Source organism: Aplysia californica, unplaced genomic scaffold (genome assembly GCF_000002075.1).
Source record: "Aplysia californica isolate F4 #8 unplaced genomic scaffold, AplCal3.0 scaffold00438, whole genome shotgun sequence".
In the NCBI taxonomy this organism is placed as follows: Eukaryota; Metazoa; Mollusca; class Gastropoda; order Aplysiida; family Aplysiidae; genus Aplysia; species Aplysia californica.
In genome coordinates, this window is record NW_004797708.1 from 613,007 (window position 1) to 632,501 (window position 19,495).

General features: G+C 40.2%; 1 protein-coding gene across 1 annotated transcript in view; it reads left to right on the plus strand.

Annotated features, from left to right (window-relative positions):
- LOC101857738 overlaps positions 1 to 17,160 on the plus strand; it is a 20,153-nt gene extending 2,993 nt beyond the window's left edge. Inside the window, exons 2-3 of the mRNA XM_005104847.3 lie at positions 9,938 to 10,083; positions 12,133 to 17,160. Coding sequence (XP_005104904.1) covers positions 9,980 to 10,083; positions 12,133 to 13,063 — 1,035 coding nt within the window. The 5' untranslated portion in view covers positions 9,938 to 9,979 and the 3' untranslated portion in view covers positions 13,064 to 17,160. The remainder of the gene's footprint in view (positions 1 to 9,937; positions 10,084 to 12,132) is intronic.
- The last annotated feature ends 2,335 nt before the right edge of the window (positions 17,161 to 19,495 follow it).

Here is a 19,495-nt window from a genome sequence, read left to right on the forward strand (position 1 = left end):
GTCGGGTTCGCCATTGTGATCGGTCAATGAACTTCCGCGTTCCATCACATTGTGAGCACGGGCACTTGTAGGGGTCACCAAAGTTCATTCAAAGTCTGAGCGCTGCGTAGTATAGGACTCCGGAATGGGGGGAGGATTATTTTTTTTAAAGATACACTCGGGGGAGGGGGGGGGGGGGTAAAGGCAACACCAGGGGACAAAAACTGAACTTGGAAGCAAATTTTAGTATTCTAAATTTTTTATTACATCTAGATCTAGATCTAGAAAACTCTCTGCAAAACGCGTGTTGGTGCAGGCCTTGTGTGGACTCGGGATCCGTCATACTCTTTCCTTGTAAACTCTGCAAAGACAAAAGGCCAAGGCTAGGCCTAAGTCATCCAAGGCCCTCCTTTTCTTCCTCTTTTCTTCTTTGCTTCTGTTTTTTTTTTTTTTTGGTTTATTTGTGTGTGTGTTCATGCAGGTATGAATAGGACAGGAACTGCACCAACTACTGATAGGGTAAATGCCTCTGGTAGTTTTCATATTTGTCTTTTTTTTTTCTTTGTCATTATCTACATTTGTTTGAAGTCGCAAACACAATCATGCATATTTGGTGTGGGTCAAAATAAAATATTAAGAAGGGTCCCAAATTAAGTATGCGACAAGAGGTAATATAGCCGACTACAGATTTTTTAGGTCAACTACAGATTTTTGGACAAAAATTTGCGTCCAACTACAGATTTTGGCCCAGGCAATGTTGGCAGGTATGGGTGTACGTTCACCGTTATCCTCTACTCTAGGCCAACTAGTGTAGCGTTCACCCTGAACCACAGAATTCTACACTGTGATAACAGTATTGTAGAATTCTGAGCCATGTTCCAACGCTCTTGTGTACTACTCTGTTAGCCTAAAAAAAGCGTTGCCACATTTTGTCTGTGGGCCGTGGAGAGAGAGAGAGAGGAGTAGCGCGAGAACTTCCGGGCAAAACAAAATGGCGACCTGTGTTGTTCGGCTCGATTCGAAAAGTTAAATAGCCGTAGCAGGGAAGATAGAAGAATACCGGACCACTCGTACATTATTGCGCGAGAAAGTGGGGTGGGTGGTTGGGAGGGGGGGTTCAGGGGGGTCTCCCCCCTGACAAAATTTTAATGAATAGATCTACCTGTCCGAGATTCTCCATTGAGAGATATTAAAAACGGGAAAATTGTGAATTCCTATGGTTGAGACATAGGCAAAGTCAGTCCGCTGGTCCGGTATTCTTCAATCTTACCCCGTAGCATTTTTGTAGACGACTAAATTTTAATTTACTTTTGTGTTTTAACATCATTTTTAAACTTTGGTTAATTTGATCGTCCTCTCCGATAGACAGTGTATTCAGAAAGAGACAGAGAGAGAGGGGAGGAGTAGATCTTGCGAGAACTTCCGGGCAAAACAAAATGGCTACCCCCGTAGTTAGGCTCGATTCGAAAAGTGAAACAGCCATAGCATCTTAATAGACGACCAAATTAGAGCGAGCTTACTTTTGTGCTATAAATTTTCTTTGCTTTTTTGTCAATTTTATCATCCACACCGATAGCAAAGATAGTACAAGACAAGATGGGTCACTTCTCTCTTTGAGCCAATTAAAAAAGTGTCCTCAAAATTTGGTGGCGCCCTCTTCACAAAAGCGCACTCTTTGCGAATAGAGTTACCCTACTTGAGTTTTAAAAAATCAAAGTGAAACTAGCAAGTTTTGGGATAAATTTCGGAAGAACGCTTTTTAAAAATGGTTACGCTGACAAAAACCTCTTCCGGAGGAAAAGGAGATGGTTTTCTTCGTTTAATTTGACTTTAGAATGAAGGGCGAGAGGACATTAAAATAAAAAAACCCCTAAAACTCCGCACTGAACGTACCCGAACTGCTGATGAACAGCAGTCGATCTGCGCACGCAAGGAGGTGCTATTCCTATTCTTCTTCTGGAAAAACGAAAGAGAGCTTCAAAACAGACTGCAGCGCCATCTGAAGCAAAGAGCATACTTCCTGCGGACACTTTTTAGGCTGAGTGGCCCATCTTGTCTTGTACTATCTTTGCCGATAGACAGCATTCCGAAATTAGGAAAAACAGGTCTTGTTTCACACCGGGTGAGAAAAGTGAAAAGCCAACGCTAGTGCAAGTCTCACCCGGGGTGAGAGGTCGATCGTATTTTTATTCTCACCCCGGGTGAGAATAGCCACTTCCAAAAAACAAACCTTTTTCTAACCTTCACAAGCGGATGGTAAGCTCAAGCGGATAACTAGAGAATGACGATGAAATGCCGGAAGGACTTCCGTTACGAGCGACCACCCCATCAAACAATAAAGAAGAGGCCTAGATCCAACCCTAACTCTAACCCCAACCCTAACCCAAACCCTAGATCTACCCCTACCCCTAGCCCTCAATTCTGCTCTGTCTCATAGTGGTTGCTCGTTACGGAAGTCCTCCCGAAACGCCATTGGCTGGCCGATATTCAGGCTAGATATCTAGAGTTAATCCTGTTCACTGCGTGTCTGCTTGGGTGCGTAACCCCCGGTCTCCTGCTTTGTTTTGGATAAAACAGCGGAAACGGCATCACTTGCTGTGAGCATGCACAGAATACAGCATGTTATTTCACTTTCGCTTTGGAGGTTCCTGTCAGTACACGTGGTTCTACGGTGTCGGAAAGTTTTGCACCTTCATATTGATTGTTTTCGTAATCGGTATCGGTGAATTTACTAAGCGCTTGAGTAGTCGATTATTTAGCACATGATCTAGATCTAGTTAATCTAGCTCTAATGAAGACTTTTATATGTATTGTGGAATTATACTAGAATCGATAAATACTTTCGCAGGCTGCTTCTTAACCCTCGTCCTGTGGGGGCCAGGTTTATGTCGCCCGATAAGCCTATTTCGGCACCCCACCTACTTTCTGGTCTCGAGTCCGTCTAGCCCCTGGCTCAGCGCATTCGCACCGCGCATCATCTTAAGTGAAATTCGTGTCCCGAGTCGGATCCCCATTCGCGCAGGTCAAGTGTGTGTGCTCATTCAAAACACGCCAAGTTGGTGGCTCTAGATGTTCGTCCAATGAAATTATAGAAGAAATTGACCCACTTAGACATGAGGATCTCGAAAGGATAGTCAGGAAACAAGACTTCCATTTTTCTATACAAAATCTTTCAAATGAGCTTGGTTTTTTTATGAAATGATACTACCTGATAAAAAGATTTAGAGTTTTAAATACCATTGTAGCAGGTACAAAGAACAATTTGAGTGCAAAACATTCTCGGAAATTGACCTATATTATCCCCTTTCGAACCTCCGGTCATTCATAACAACAAGAGCGTCTAGAAAGGTTATTCGAATGGACGTAAGTACTCGTAATATCTTATCAGCTTGTGAGAGGGGGTTATTCATGATGTGTTTGTAACACTTTATAAATAGAAACCTATGAAAGATAGAGCGTTATTTTCATCATCGATTAACGCACGCCCACGGCATTCATGGCGAAAACACAGGTTTCCCGGCGAGCGCGCTGTACACCAACAGTATAGCAATGCCCACCGAGTGCGTTTTGACCTGCCGATTTTTTGCCCCGCAGCAGGTGTATCGTGGGACGCACTAACGCGCTTTGAAGATTTTTCGGAGCTGTGATTTGTCAAACTGACTGATACGTTGTACACCATTTTTCTTTATTCCCTTAAAATTTCAAGCTTCCGTGTTTAGCGGTTTTCGTGTAATCTTTAAAAATGTGGGAGTAACTAAGTGGAAAAGCGGCATTGCCATTTGCGCGTGCTGGGTGAACGACCAGCGGCTGGGAAATTTCCACTGAGTGTCGTCATCAGCCATCGGTCGCCTCGGAAGGGGGGGGAAGGATACTTGAAAACTAAACGGGGGCCTTGATAACTTGCGTTTTTGTTGCATTTTAGTCACAATACAATAGATGTAGTCATTTTTATTTGCTGGATTGCATGACAGAAGAATAGAAACAGATAAGCAAACATCTTGAGAAGTGGTATGGCATTGTGTTTGCGTTATGAAAGCCTATTCCCCCCTCTTGGGAAAGCACACACTTGGACTCGTCCTGTGTGCTCTGTTTGGAAAAGTGAGGCATTAAGATTGTTATTAAAGAGTATGGTACATATTTAGTCCAGTCTGGGAAGATAGTCCCGTTTATACATTGTTATCGTTCATGCGTGCGTGAGTGCGCGCGCGTGCATGTGTGTGTGTGTGCGCGCGTGAGAGAGAGAGAGAGAGAAAGAAGGGGGGGTGTAAATATGTTATATTAATGTTTGAGTTGTAGCCTACACATGCGAAATGTTCCCATGACTTGTAACTATATTATCTGAACGCATCTTAATCTACCACACAATAGGACACTGTCCAACAATGGATATATACACAGAGACGATCTTATTTTCCATTACAAAGTATGCATGCTTTTACTAGTACAGAACTGGATTTATTAGACTAATATATCCAGCTCTCTACCTACATTTTTGTGACAAATTGATCCAGAGCATTGCTTGGCGAGGAGGAACCTTTTATGTTGCCAAGTTTCATTCAAATATCATGACTTTGGGAGAACATATGACTGATTATAATCTTTGTAAATCTGTAAAGAACGCCACTTTTTTACCTGTTAATGTCTTCACAACTCAAAAGTATGACAGATATTAAAAATCAGACTGCATGACTAGATTCTGCATTAAAAAATTTACTAGACTGCCAAGTTTCATTTACATATTCCAAGAAATAGGCGAGCTATGACAAATATTGTCTCAAAACGCACAGAAAAACGCCACATTTTTACCTATAAACGTCTTCATAACTCAAAAAATAGGATAGCTATGAAAAATCTGAAAGCAGGACTAGATTCTGCTCTAGAAAATGTACTGGGTTGCCAAGTTTCTTTTAAATACTCCGAGAAATGAGAGTTCACAAATATTGTCTCAAAACTCACCAAAGAACGTCCCTTATTTTGGGCTTTTTTCATTATATAAAAGTGTACCAAAAATTAATTGATTCAAAAATCCGTAACTTTTTTGTTTATTGATGGATTTCAAAAATTCAAAAAGTTCCATGCTCTGTGAAGATAAAGCTACAAAATGCACGTATTTGCAAACACTTTCTGGCAAAAAAAGGTTTTTCTTGGTCATTGCTAAACAGTACACACTGAGTGACCCCGGTGGCCTGCCCGGAATGTCCAACGTTATAGGTTGCTGATAAGATTTGCATCTCAGCACAGACGCAGGACAAGAGTTAATGCCCAGGAACATGCCAGATAGGGTTGCGCACTGATGCAGACCAAATTTGTTCTGTCTGTTTAAGTGCGTAATATCGGCTTTTTTTGCTATTTGGCATTGATAGTGTGGCTTCTAGGTCCTATGGTTGTTTTACTTATTTCTTTATGGCCTGCGTTGCGCACTGAAACAGATTGTTGACCTTCCGTTTGGATGCGTTATATTGCCATTGGATGATGATCAGAATGTATTCATGTCAAAATTAATTCATATATGGAAATTTAATCTCAAAAATGTTCAATTTCTTCTTTTCATGTCTTTTTCTTCTTCTTTTTTGTCCTTTTCCTTTCAGAATACTAGTCTAGGTATAATCTAATTCTTGTTTTCTTCTTTCCCCTTCTTAAGTCCACAGCGCCTTTCTTTTTATCCATTATCAAAACACATGCACCGGGTATAAGGAAATCTCCGGTCAGGGGGCGCACAGCTCCCAAAAAGAATACGCCTCATTGACCTTGGCCTTCAGTTCCGGTCAGTACAGGAACTTCTTGCAAGGAAAAGAAGACAAGGCCAGGACAGAGAAAGATGAAAAGTGTCAGAAAAGAGCTAGATCTAGATCTAGAGCTGTAAACATGGTACTATTGCGCACTCAACCAGTCTATGTGTTGCACCCGAACAGACACCTTGCGCATCAACCAGACACACGTTACCAAACAAACACCACCACAACTTATTATAGGAATTTTAAACTGCTGGGTTTTGTAATGCGCTACACCGTATAGAGGAAGTCTTTCTAACTTCTGGTGAAAAAACTCATGAGGATCAACCTGTAACTTCCAGAGATATTCACAAAAGATCGTTTACGGTATATGGCAGTAACGGACTGACTCTAGTAACAGCAATCTTGTTTGACGTCATTGAGGGATTCCCTCTTTGTTGTCATTCATGGTGGCAACCCGACGGCAGCTGGCAGCTTGCCGACTCGGATTAGATCTATTTTCTTTGCAACTTGTAAAACTGTTCGGTTCGGTTGTCAGTGATTGTCCAGCACCCTTCTTCGGCCCAGATTGATTTTGATGCTGTACACAACGTAAATTGAGAAGAAGACTAAGAGTAGCCCTACATATGAAGAGAAAGTTCAAAGAAAGTTCAACGACGCAGGGCAAATGATCGACCGCTTCGATCTTTTAAAGTTTTGTAAGCACAAGAAATTAAGCACTTACAAGAGACTGGCTCTGTTTGAATGCTCTGAAAGAAAAACCCATAATTTGGTCATTAGAGATCTAGATATAGAGTAATTTTTTATAGAGGGTCTAGATCTAGATCTAGAATCCAGATCTAATCCCATTGTTTGTCCGACTGAATTTCCAAAGTCCGATGTCAGTTTATAAATCATAAATCATGATCAGGGGACGCGGTGGCGGGCATCCCCCTCATGAGGTCAAACAAGATGGCTGTTGCTATAAATATCAACCAATGGCATTTAGTTGTCGTTCTCTAATTATCTGCTTGTAACCTTACTAAAAGAAACTGTCCTTTTTCGTCATTCGACGGCACTTAAGTGGTGAAGGTGCTGACTGCCGTTAGTGGATGTGACACGAAATGGGAATGGTTCCCTGTAAAATTACTGTAATTTGTAAGCTGTAGGTACACTGTAACTAGGCCTACTGACACAACTGTAGTCTGTAGAATAGATCTTGAGTAGGGTAACTTTGCACAGGAGGGAAAATTCGCCACCTGTCCCCCCCTACCAATTTAGAATGGGAATGATCCGATATAATGGCCAGCTCTATTCGGACTCGAGTCTGATTTAGGCTATATTTTTTATCGATTCGGACTCGCGGAGTCCAAATATGTGTCACAGCGAGGTGGAATCAGGCCCCTGTCAATTTTGGGACATATGGAGTTATTGATATATCGTTGTAAAGCCTGTCCCATTTGCCTTGCTTGTGATGAAAATAATAGAAATTTATCTCGGATACAAGTCGAGATATTGGCGATTGAAGGAGATGGGGTTGCCTAGTTTCAGATGTAAAATTGGCGAGAAAATGGCCGCTAAATGTTGAGTTATTTCCTTAGTTTGAGAGTTCATGGAAACTGACAAATTTACATCTTTTGTGCCTTTAATTGACGTTTTTCTATGAAATCCGCTCCAAAATTTGTTCTTTAATGGGCAGGAAAGGTGTTGAGCCCAAAAAAAAAAAAAATTAATATAAATTCCCAAACCTGCGGGAAAATGCCAGTTTCTTGACATTCATTATTTTGACGAGCGAATGATTTCACTACGCTGTCTCACATATGGGTTTCATCTATTCGGACTCGGGTTCGAAAAAAATGTTTTATTTATTCGGACAGCTTCTGAGTGAGTTTATGTGAGTGTAAGGAGGTTACATAATTTAACTGTCGTCTGGGGATTTTACGTAAAACCAGAATTGAAATTGGACATGGAGGAAAAGAGAAAAGCCAAAGCACGACAAGAGGAAGAGAAAAAAGAAAAAAAGCTGCAAGAAGAAAGGGAAAGAAAATAGAAATTCAGTTGAGGAAGGAAGAACGTATGCGAAAGACGGAAGAGGAAAAGAAATAAAAAGCCCAGAAGAGATTAAAATTGTCACAGAAGAAAGGGCAAACGAACAACCCTGATTTAGATAGTTCAACAAGTGTAGATGAAAGTGTGATTCTGGATGACAACTGTTTGGACGAAGTTGAACTAGGTCTAGATTGTTTCCAAGATGACAGTGAAACACAAGAAGAATACTTCATGTCGCATGCATGAAATTCTGGAATAGAAGTGAATCCCCTCGAGAAAAAGACAATGGGTTTGACATTGAAGAAGCTATCTAGACCTAATGACTAATGCTAACACTAACAGTTACAGTACCAATAATGAAGACAACACCACAGAGATGTTGAATGAATTTCTGCAGTCATCACAACAAGATGGGCTGAATGATACCCGTAATATAGCCTGTGGATTAATCTGGCTGTTGACCATATTGTTTGAATTCGACTTTGTTGAATTACTTTCCTTTCTTTTCGTCATCATCATCAGCTTCATCTGTTAATATCTTCACCAATAATTTTTTTTCTATTCTCTCGCGCTGGCTGTACTTCTCCACCCCCCCCCCCCTCTCTCTCTCTCTCTCTCTCTCTCTCTCTCTCTCTCTCTCTCTCTCTCTCTCTCTCTCTCTCTCTCTCTCTCTCTCCCTCCCTCCCTCCCTCCCTCCCTGAAATGAAAGAACGACTTCCCTCCCTCCCTCCCTGAAATGAAAGAACGACACAAGTTCATGTTTTTAACCTTATAATTTTTTTTAATCACATGTATAAAATTTAAGTTGAACCTCAGCATAGACTGACAAACGACTTGATCAAGACCTAAAAATCTCTCGTATGCTCTGGAATTATGTGCACGGGTGTCTCATGAGAGTATAAATAATCCTGTCTGTCCCTTTCAAAACTCACTTCGTGAGTATTAGCCGCACTCCGGTCACATTCACGGTTGCGGTCAGTGCCCATCTTTATCAAGTGAGACTGAGAGGCTACTGGTGACGTGACCGGAAAACACCAGTATAACTGTTCTAAAAATAGAAACAATGTTGTGAGGAGAGCAGTAATCCTCATTGCCGCGGTTGGTACGTTTAATCTACAGTCAAACAATGAAAGTGGAATATCTGGTTCCTAACAAGATCTAGAACTCCAAATGTTACATTTGGACAACAACAACAGCACTCCTAATAAAGCAACAACAATAAGAATGGCAACATCAGTTATGTAAGTGTATGTAAATTGTTCATGTCATGTCATCTAATAACCATAAAGATAGCCCCGAAGACCGTCTTTACATGACAGTAAAAATAGCTCCAAGAACAATATTTACAGACCCGTAAAATTAACCACTGTATTCCTTAATGGGAGGAGCTACCCTTGAGGACCATTTTCTATGTTTATTGCCCGAGATCAAATCTAAGTACACATATAAGTTAGACATAGTAAAATCTCTTGATACGCAATTTTATTTTTTTATAGCTAGAACGGTTGCTATGGAAACGGCCGCCATCTTGAAAATAAACAATCAATTTGAAATCCCTAAGGCTTTCCGATTTACAGACCAAATTTGACCAAATTTGGTGAGGGTATACCTGAACCAAGCCCTATCATAGTAACAGCAAGTTTTTTTCAATAAATTCAAAAGAAAAAAAATAATGAGAATTTTCCCAAAGTATTAAAAAACTTTTTCTAAATTTTGGTTGCGTAATCACTTGCCAAAGGAAAAGTATTACTTTTTTCGCAAATATCTTTCTGTTACATTGATGGCAGCCTTGCCAACTATGTTTCCTGAAAGTTTCATGTCAAAAAGATGAGAACTAAGGAAGGAGTAGGGAAAAAACTGCAAAAAAAATTACATTTTGCGAAACCGACAATAATTGTGAAAATTCACTATATTAATCCATCCTCATGTTTTTAAAGGCAAATTACCTGTAGAATAAAGTTTTTCTCAATTGTATCCATGCTATTTTTAGACAAAAAACTTGTTGATCTTCAAAAATCAGCCAACATAAAATGTGCATAGCCTGACCCCAAATCTGCAAAATCAAGGGTCGCTCCTCCCCTTAAAATAGGGGATACTGAAGAACTTGGTTGAGTCTTTGATATCAGGTCCCATAGGCAAAGATTGTGGTTTATGATGATTGCTGATTTTCATTTGCTATTTTCTTGTTTCTTTTTCAGGGCACCTCCTTCCTATGGACCATTCTGTGACTTCAATTTGAAATGGGCAATAGAAGTAAGGAGATGGCATCAGGAATGCCTACTGAAAAACATCAAGAACCCGTCTTTGATGCAGCGTTCTCAAGACTCATGGACAATTTTAGCAGGTGAAGCATTGAATTTTTGGATAGTGTTTTTAGGATTAACCAATACAGTTCACTGGCTTGTTTCTCCTTTGTAATTAGTCGTTTTATGCTGTTGGGGTTGACTTTTCCCCTAACTCTTCTTGCATGTTGTAAAGTGTCCATTCGGATGCATATTACTCAGTGCCATGCTCTCCTTTGACAATTCACAATTTTTCATTTCAATTTCCATTTGCCCATGACTATATTATTATATCAAATGTATTTCAAGTCAAACGATGGAAGTGATGCTCTTCTTCTCAACCTTCTCTGGCAGTGGTTTTAATTAGAACTTGACATGTATCTTAGGATGGTCTGGAATTTCCTGGTTAGCGGATGAAATTTTCTGGCTTTTGATGCCATATTGTTCATACAGTATTTATGACATAGAGGAAACATTTCAGGATAGATCATGTGCTGTCTGTCAGGAAGCTTCTGTGCGATTCCTTTTTTGAAGGAATTGTACTGTTACAAAATCTTTTCCTCTTCCTGTAAAGGAAGTGGGTTGTATTATTTTGAACAGTTAAAAGTGAAGTAGTAAAAGAACATCATTTTGGAGGCCAGCCAGAAAAATTGCTGGAAGTAAATGTTAAGTTAGTTGATAGAATCTGAGACTTAATAAATTGTTTTGTCGCATAGTAACCGGTTTGGCAGAGGTAGGCCACGGGATACATGGAGGAGATGTGTGGAAAGGGACATGAGAGAGATGAAGCTCACTTGGAACGAGCTGGGAAGGATGGCCCAGGACAGAGATAAATGGAAAGAGTTTGTATGTGGCCTATACCCTACCCTGCCAGGGGTGAAAGGCATTGATGACGATTGATGATAGTAACCGGTTTACTGACATAGAATTACCGTCTCCTGATCCAGACAAGCTACACAGAATGAATAATGTCTATGAAGGGGCAGGGTATAGTTAGTTTCATTGCATTATAGTAATAGGATAGTTTGTCCATCATAAACTAATGACGATCTTTTATATATATCCAAAGAAGGAGAGATGTTATAATAGACTTTGCTAACCACTGCAGTCGGCAGCATCTTCCTCAAATTGTAAATGATCAAGTGTTATAATTTAACCTGAAATGGGATTGGCATGCATCAATCATTGTTAGTAACAAGTCTTCTGAAACTGACTTCCATGTGTGATCACTGGAGTCTTCTCATGCTGAACACCTTCCTTCCCCTTTTCTCTGTGCATTTCTTATTTCCAATTCCAACCGAGTTCAGCTCTGGTTTTTTCCATCTAAATGTCACCCTAAGAACAAGCATTATAAACAGAATTAAGCAAATGAATAAAAGAAAAGAGCTTGAGAGCAAAAGGGTAATCAGTATGGTAATTGAAAGAGAGACTCAGTCTCACAAAGAGGGATGGAGAAAAGAAGAGAGAAATTGAGAGAAAAGAAAAGGGAAAAAGGAGAGTAAGTAACAGTTACAGTACTGTATGAGTAGAAGAATTTTCAAGACAAAGAAAACAATGAAGAAAATAAAGATTAAAGTAGTCATGTAGGGGGATCTTTCTCGTTGTACTTTACAATTCTGTGACTTGCTTATACTGAAACATACTCAAGATTTAATTGTCAGTATGACTTTCTACACAAAACACTTTAAAAGTGGACTGTGATACTTTTTATGCGTATCTGCTAATGTAAGCAGGGGCGCATTATGAAGAAAAGAATCCAAGGCTCAGCGAGGGTAGGGCTTATCCACGGAACATAATTGTGTGTACTCCGGTCCTCTTAGGGCAAAACCTGATTCTGTTGCCAGTCATCCGACTTGTTCAGATCTCTTAGGACAATGATATTAAAAGACAAAACGACAACAAAAATGTTGCAACAACGTAGCCAAAAAGGAAGAGGAATGATTGGAACAGAAGTACATAAAGAAGAGCCAACAGACCATTTCTGCTGACTTTTGTCACAAGTAATTTGAAGTTTTTATTACAGGTGTTCAATAGAGCACCTGGAAGTTACTGCTTTTTATTCAAGAGTGGCTGTAAAATTTTACACATATTATACATTTTTTCTTTTTCAGCACAAGGCTGTTCTCCCCATCTGCGGTGGCAGTCAGCGGGGTAAAACCCAGTGCTGAGAGGCTTGGGGAAGACGACATTGTCTCGCCTCTGAAACATCTCCATCTGCGCCAACCCATCAACTCAAAGCGTACTCCCAGGAAGCTCAGAAGAAAGGGGAAGACGTTCAATGACCTGAATCTGTCAGTTGCAGCTGGCTTTGTCCACAGGCCTGTAGTGTGGCCCGCAAGGTTAAAGTCATCTGCTGCAAGTACGGCTTCGAAAATACTCCGTCCTGCTCGCCTTTCTGTGTTGGATTCATCATTGTCAGGGTGCAATAAAGAAACAGTGGAAAAAACTGATGTTGAAAAAGTCCTGAACAAGGATGTTTTGGCAGCGTTGCAAGAGAACACGGCTTTGGATCTGAAGGATGTCTCATCTGTGCAGGGGAAGCTTTCAGGCAGGCTGCCCAAAAGTGAGAAAGGGGCTGTAAGGGTTTTCGGCATCACTGAAGGTGCGTGTGCAAGCAAAAACCAAGCTCAAACTTTTCTTAGCCTAAGCGAGCATTGCCCCAGTAAGGAAAGTGGAAAGGGTCAAAAGTCAGCGTTAGCTTGCCATTCTTCAGACGGCTTCCTCAAATTCCGATCTACCAGTCAGCATTTCCCAGTGTGTTCACCCTCGCCAGTGGAGAGAGGTTTCTCCCAGTCGGACAATCCTGCTCCGGGAGGGAGTCAAACTCAGGATGGTGTACATATTCGAGGCCTTAACTCAGCTCCTTCACAATTGCAATCGGCAGCTTCCTCCTCAGGTACTGAAGGAGCACTTGTGACTCGTTCGTGCTCTCATGAGATGAGATTAGAGGAAACTAATGTGAATGAACTTGCCAGCTATTTTGAGGATTTATTGCACATCCCTCGCAAAATGTCCACAATGGCAGAAATGATGTATGCATGATTAACGAATTGCCCTGAAAACTGTATACAAGATGGTTCACTCTCAGAAGAGATCTTTCTCTGCAATCTACATGTGATAATATAGATATTGCAACAGGTTAAAAAACAGGAATAGAGGTTCTCTAATAAAAATTTTATGCTGGAGATATGGTGGGACAAATTTACATTAGTTTAATAATGATGGTGCAATTCAGACTGTCAACGGATGGCATTGTAATTATGTAATTATACGTGTATACTGGCGTTCTTTTTTGGACATTAGCGAAACCTGGCGATAGGTGGGGCTTTCTTTGCAAGGTTTGACTGTAGGCCTGCTTTGGAAGTTGGTTTCATTTTTTTGGAGGAAATATTTTTTTAGTATACCGTAATGAAATGTAGGAGTGACCCATTTTGCAGAGTACAATCTTTGATTGCACTGAAAATCATGCTGGTGATATTTTTAGCAACTTCCTGAGTGTCATGTAAAATGCGTGTCATTGCGATTGACGTCCTTGGGGAAATGGAAGAGGATAGATTGGAGAACAAAAATTATTTCTTATGCCATTCAGCTAGTGTGAAGATTGCAGCTAGTGTGTATGTGTGTGAGAGAGAGAGTGAAAATGCAGTTTTGGTTTTCTTTCATGTATGCCCAATTCCCTTTCAGCAATATTTATTTATCCATGTAGATTCTTGACTGAAAAAATCCACAGACTGTCAAATTTTTTGTTTGCGTGTGTGTGAGATTTTCAGTCTCATATTGTTGAAACCCAGTGAAGTTCTCTTATTTATGGTGAAAAGAAAAATCATAGTCAGTTTATGTTAGGTAATAATATATGGTAATTCCTGATTTATTTTTCTGGATGTGTAAAAAGGAAATAGACTTCACACGATCGTGGTTCTGAGTAAATGAAGTTGTCTCATTCTTTCATTAATTAAAACTTCCCCTTCTTTGAATTTTGTGTTCGAACTCTGTGCATTTCAGCTTATTTGTTTGGACTGCCAAATGGTATGGATTTTTAAAAAAGTATGTACTGTTCTGTTGATCTTTTTGAAACAGTTTCAGTTCAGCGCCATATTTGAGAAAGATCTGTCTTTTAAGGTTTAAATTTTATCGAGTGGGTTATTTATCACATCCAAGTTGTCATGATTACAAAAATACAGTCTCTGTTTTATAAAGTTTGGGCAATGGCTTTATGTCTATATGAGCAGGGAAGGGCAAGTCATAGTGACTCAAAACAACTTGTATTGAAGACCGAAAGAGTGATATGGGTCAACTTGTCCACTCTGATGGTCTCAAACCATGTGAGAGCGACAACACTTTTTAGTTTGGTTTCATGGTTGCAAAGCATGCTTTTCTCGTCCACTAGTCTATAAATGTCTGATTTTGATCTCATTTCTCAAACTATAAACTTTTTACGGATGCAACTCTTAAAAATTAGTACATGTAGATAGTGGGGTAGAAATGAAAACACAGATTTTCAACAAATTAGTAAAATATATGTCAACAGTACACTCAGTGGTGGATTATAGAGATGGAAAATACACGTCTAGAACAAGTCAACGCTAGTTCTTTTGACTTTTTGCTTTCAATAAACGAAGGGTGAACACCAGTGAGCAGTAACGAAACCTGCCTCGCAATTGAAGTTTTTTCAAAGCAACTGACTTTTGTTTACTTTGGTTGCATCTTTCATGTTGACAGGTTGACAGGTTGACAAATTGCTGTGCTGCTGAAAGTGTCATAATGATCATGAATTATACCATTAAGTATACACTTGATTGACAAATTTTGAATTTAGACTTTTTCTGCAGTCTGACTCTCAAATGTCTCATTGAGGTTATACCAACTGTCTTGTTTCATACACCTTTTTTTTTACTCGTTTTGGGTAATGTAAACTTTGTTTTAAAAAAAAACACCCAAAAACAAGGGTGATCTGAGTTTGATTTCGTTTTCATGCTCATTCAGTTTGTTATCGTTTCAGTCTGAGTGAGATCCTATTGAAGTAAGTTTGCAAACACCCGGGTGCAGAAAGCCTACTCAAATTCAAATTTCAGTCTTGATTTTTTTTTTCAGTACTCAAAAAGTAATCTCGTCTGATTTATAGGACTGAAAAAACCCAAGAAGTCAACACTCAGTAACTTTTATGTTACTTGTTATTATACGTGGTATAGTGTATGTGGACTCCTGATTTTAATTTAAGACTTTTATCAGTACAGCTACCTTTACAATGGGTTGTTTTTTTGAGTTGACACTTATTTCTTCATAACGTTTCACGATTATAACATGACACGATCAATAAGTGCTTTGTTAAAAAAGCGACGCTTTGACATTCTTTGTTAGAGATTGAAGATTATCCTGTCCCATTAGCACTTTGGAAACTGTAAAGTAGTTGGATATAATACTGACTTTTCATTGCATACTTAGGAGCTTAGCCTAAAGAGATGTGTAGAAGAATACCAGAAACCAGAACGGACAATTCGATGGCTTAGAAGAGAAAAGTTTGATGAAAGAAATATTGGCTAGGTCTGCACAAAAGAATGATACATGTGGGTAGATTTATTTTGGGGATTGTTTGTTGTTTTGTTTTTTTGCCAAGTACAGTATCCAGTTGGTCTACTGGGATAGGGTAGCCCACTCAACCTTGGTTTTTTATCTGGCAGACTGGATCGAAATTGATCATGTCTTTACATTATCTAAAAATGGGTGCTTGTCAACCTTTTACTTTTGATAGCCAGTGGCCACTTTTGCCACTTTCAAGGCTAATATTATTTTCGTACCACCAAGCTAGGCCCTACATTATACTACATAATATAGAAACCAATCGGGGCATTAAGAAACACTAACACCTGTTACTACATGGGTGATCCTCACTGTCTACCAATATTACCAAAATAGGTTACCATGTTGGCAAGCACTGGCCTAAATTGTATTGACGAGTGGTAGTGGTAGACCAATGATGATAATGGATACGAAGGAATGACAGGAAGCAAGAGATTATTATGTGACTTGAATCTGAAAACCGAGTTAAAAACCATCCAAGTGAATTTTTAATTGTAACCATCTGTGTGTGCAGCCTGTTTTATTAAGCCTCATATGTTGAGTCTTCAATGAAAAATAACAAATTTGGTGGATTTTATTTACAAGCAATGTTGCTACCACAGGTTAATTATTGATGTATATATGTGAGTTCAAAGGGAAAGATTAGAAAAACTTTAGAAATTGTCTGTATGAAGACAATGTAGGCCTACATGTAACATCGATAGAGGTTTCTACTCATTACAGCTGTTGGATATCGTAAAGAGCACAACGAAGAGACTACCTCAGTTGGGCAAATGGTGAATAATTGATTATGACTTTTTTGTTAGTGCTCCATGAACTCATTCAGCCCTGGGGCTAAGGACCCAGTCTGCTGGCTGTGCTTTGGGGTTTGAAACGTTTTTGTAAAATCAGAGAGAAAAAATAAATACTAAATCAACTTTAAACGCCAAAATATTTTACACTCAATTTGTTTAGTTATTACAGAATTTGAAAATATTTGATAGTCTGTGAGGTATTGCCATTTGAAAAAGGTCAGCAACAGGCACTAAAAAAATAGCTCAGAAGAAAGACCATGACTCGTCCACATTTCCCGCTTTATTTTTCTGTTTTTTTATAAATGGCCAAGAAACATGGATAAAGTATTGTCGGTTCTCATTGGATATTGTGTTTTAGCGATATTAAGCAATGTAAATTTCCATCCCAATACTGTTTGGTTTACAGCCCAGCGCAGAAGTGCGTAGCCCGACTATCTCGGGGTCAGGGCTTAGTGAGTTAAAACAATGAGACACATTATTGGCGATTAGTCAGTAGCCTATGCATTTATTGATACAGAGTGTTTCTATTTAAGGATGCTGTGCACTAACACTGACAAATGTTGCAAAGTGCTGAACTGCCCAGTTACTTTATTTAAACATCCTGGAGTACTGACAAGTGGTGCTCCCAGTCCAGTACATAAATTTGTGATACTTTGAAGCTTCTGTTTTTGAAAAATATATACGGTATACATGCAGGTGTACAGTTTGAACAACAGCTTCAAAATGTCACTCTTACATTGCTAAAGAATAAACTTTGTGTTTTTTCCATCTCTTCTTTGCTGTTGATTCTTTCTTGTTGTTTGAAAATAATTCTTTTGCGTAATGCATTCGAACACTTCACACAACACCTTACTGGTAGCGTTGGTAGCCTAGTAGTAGTTGGGCTGCTGGACTCGTAATGGACATTTAACTCACAGAGGTCCTTATGCAGTTGCGAGCGCAGTAAAACATTACTAAAACTAACTACACTCAGAGGTCCTGTTGATAGGAGCATTATAATATCTCTGTACTATTTCAGCATTTTGACGCACAAAACAACTGCACAAGGGCGGTTTGTGGGTGCTCTGGTCAGGTGTGGTTTGCTAGTTCTGTCCTATCAAACATCTATTCTATTGTCTTTATCTCCCCTCCTTCTTTTTTGTGTTTGTTACTCCCTTCTTACCTCTAATATTCGACACTTATATGACCTAATTGTGTTGCAAGTGCCGTAAAACTCTCACGAAAAAAACCCACAAAAAACAAATGCACATGTTTTAATAGTATTGTCTTCGTGTTTTGTTTAAAACATTTTTGTATGATTAGGGTCTTTGCTATTGCGTGCAGAAGATGTGAATTGGATTCTTGAGTAGGAAAGGATTTTATTTAGCTCTTCTGTGTGTCAGCTGCTGCTGGGCTGCTGTATCCTAATCCTACTCAGCTTGGGTTGAACCTGACAGGCTGGGTCAAAGCAGCCATATGATACTTCCTTTAACTTTCACTTTCATCTAAATTGTGTTTTTAGGGGTACATTTTTATAAAGAAAAAAAAATTCCCAAAAGATGGCCTCAAACTCAAAAGTTTTCCTTCTGATTAGAAATCCACCAGAAATCAGGGAATCAAGACTCATGCATAGTGTGTGTACTGTGTGAGTAGTATGACGTTGGTGCTCTGGAATTGTGGAAAGTCTTTTTCACTTGATCATCCTTTTTCTCCTCAACATGGTTCAGTTCGGTGGCCTAGTTGTTAGGCTCTCGGACTTGCAACCGTAAGGTCGTGGGTTCAAATCCCGTCAGGGGCCCGACGTTGTGTCCTTGGGAAAGGCACTTTACACGAATTTTCCTCACTTCACCCAGGTGGGAATGGGTACCCGGCTATAGACAGCAAAAGATCTTGTCAGTTTGTTAGTGTTTGAGAGCTTAATATCAAGTGCTTGTACTGTATGCTTCCCGGGAAGCTGAGAATGTTTCGGAGTGTTCTATGGTCTGCTGGGGTAATAATAGTGTTAAGTGCATAGAGCTCGCTGTTGAGCGGGGGTATGCGCTATGCAAATGCTATTTAGTATTATCATTATTATTAATTAGTTAGAATCCAGTGAATGGGTGGCTGGAGGGTGCTACTGTTCTGCTCTTGTAGTTGTAGATCCTACTTCTTTACCTTCCCTCTATTGTTTTCTGTCTCTCTTTTTTCTCAGCACTAAATGACCATTATTGTGTCAAAGTGCTTCTCTTTACTCAAACTTAAACAAGCAACCATTAATAATGTAATAATAGCTATAGCATTTGTATAGCGCGAATTCCCACTGCAACAGCATGCGTGGGTGGTTGGCGGGTGCTCTGGTGTGGTTTGCTCCTTCTTTCCTATCAAACATGGTCTTTATCTCCCCTCCTTTTTTTGTGTTTGTTACTGTCTTGTAACAACACCTCTAATCTTCGGCTCTTATGACCTTATTGTGCTGCAAGTGGTGTTAAATACTTACTAAAACAACAGCAAGCTCTGTGCGCTTTTTAGTTTATAAATAACTAACTCTATCATTCACTCACTCACTCACTCACTTACACACATATAGACACTTGCTCACTCACTCACTCCCTCACTCACTCACGCACACACGCACGGACACTCACTCACGCACACATTCGGGCTCTCTCACTCCCTTCCTCTCTCCCTCACTCACTCACTAACTCACTCCCTCACTCACTCACTCACTCACTCACTCACTCACTCACTCACGCGCACATTCGGACAGTCCCTCCCTTCCTCCCTCCTTACTCACTCTCTCCCTCCCTCACTCACGCACGCACACATTCGCACAGTCCCTCCCTCCCTCCCTCCCTCACTCACGCACGCACACATTCGGACAGTCCCTCCCTCCCTCCCTCCCTCACTCACTCACTCACGCACACATTCGGACAGTCCCTCCCTTCCTCCCTCCCCCTTCCCTCACTCACTCACTCACTCACACATTCGGACAGTCCCTCCCTCCCTCACTCACTCACGTACACACACACGGACACTCACTCACGCACACATTCGGACAGTCCCTCCCTTCCTCCCCCCTCCCTCACTCACTCACACATTCGGGCAGTCCCTTCCTTCCTCCCTCCCCCCCCTCCCTCACTCACTC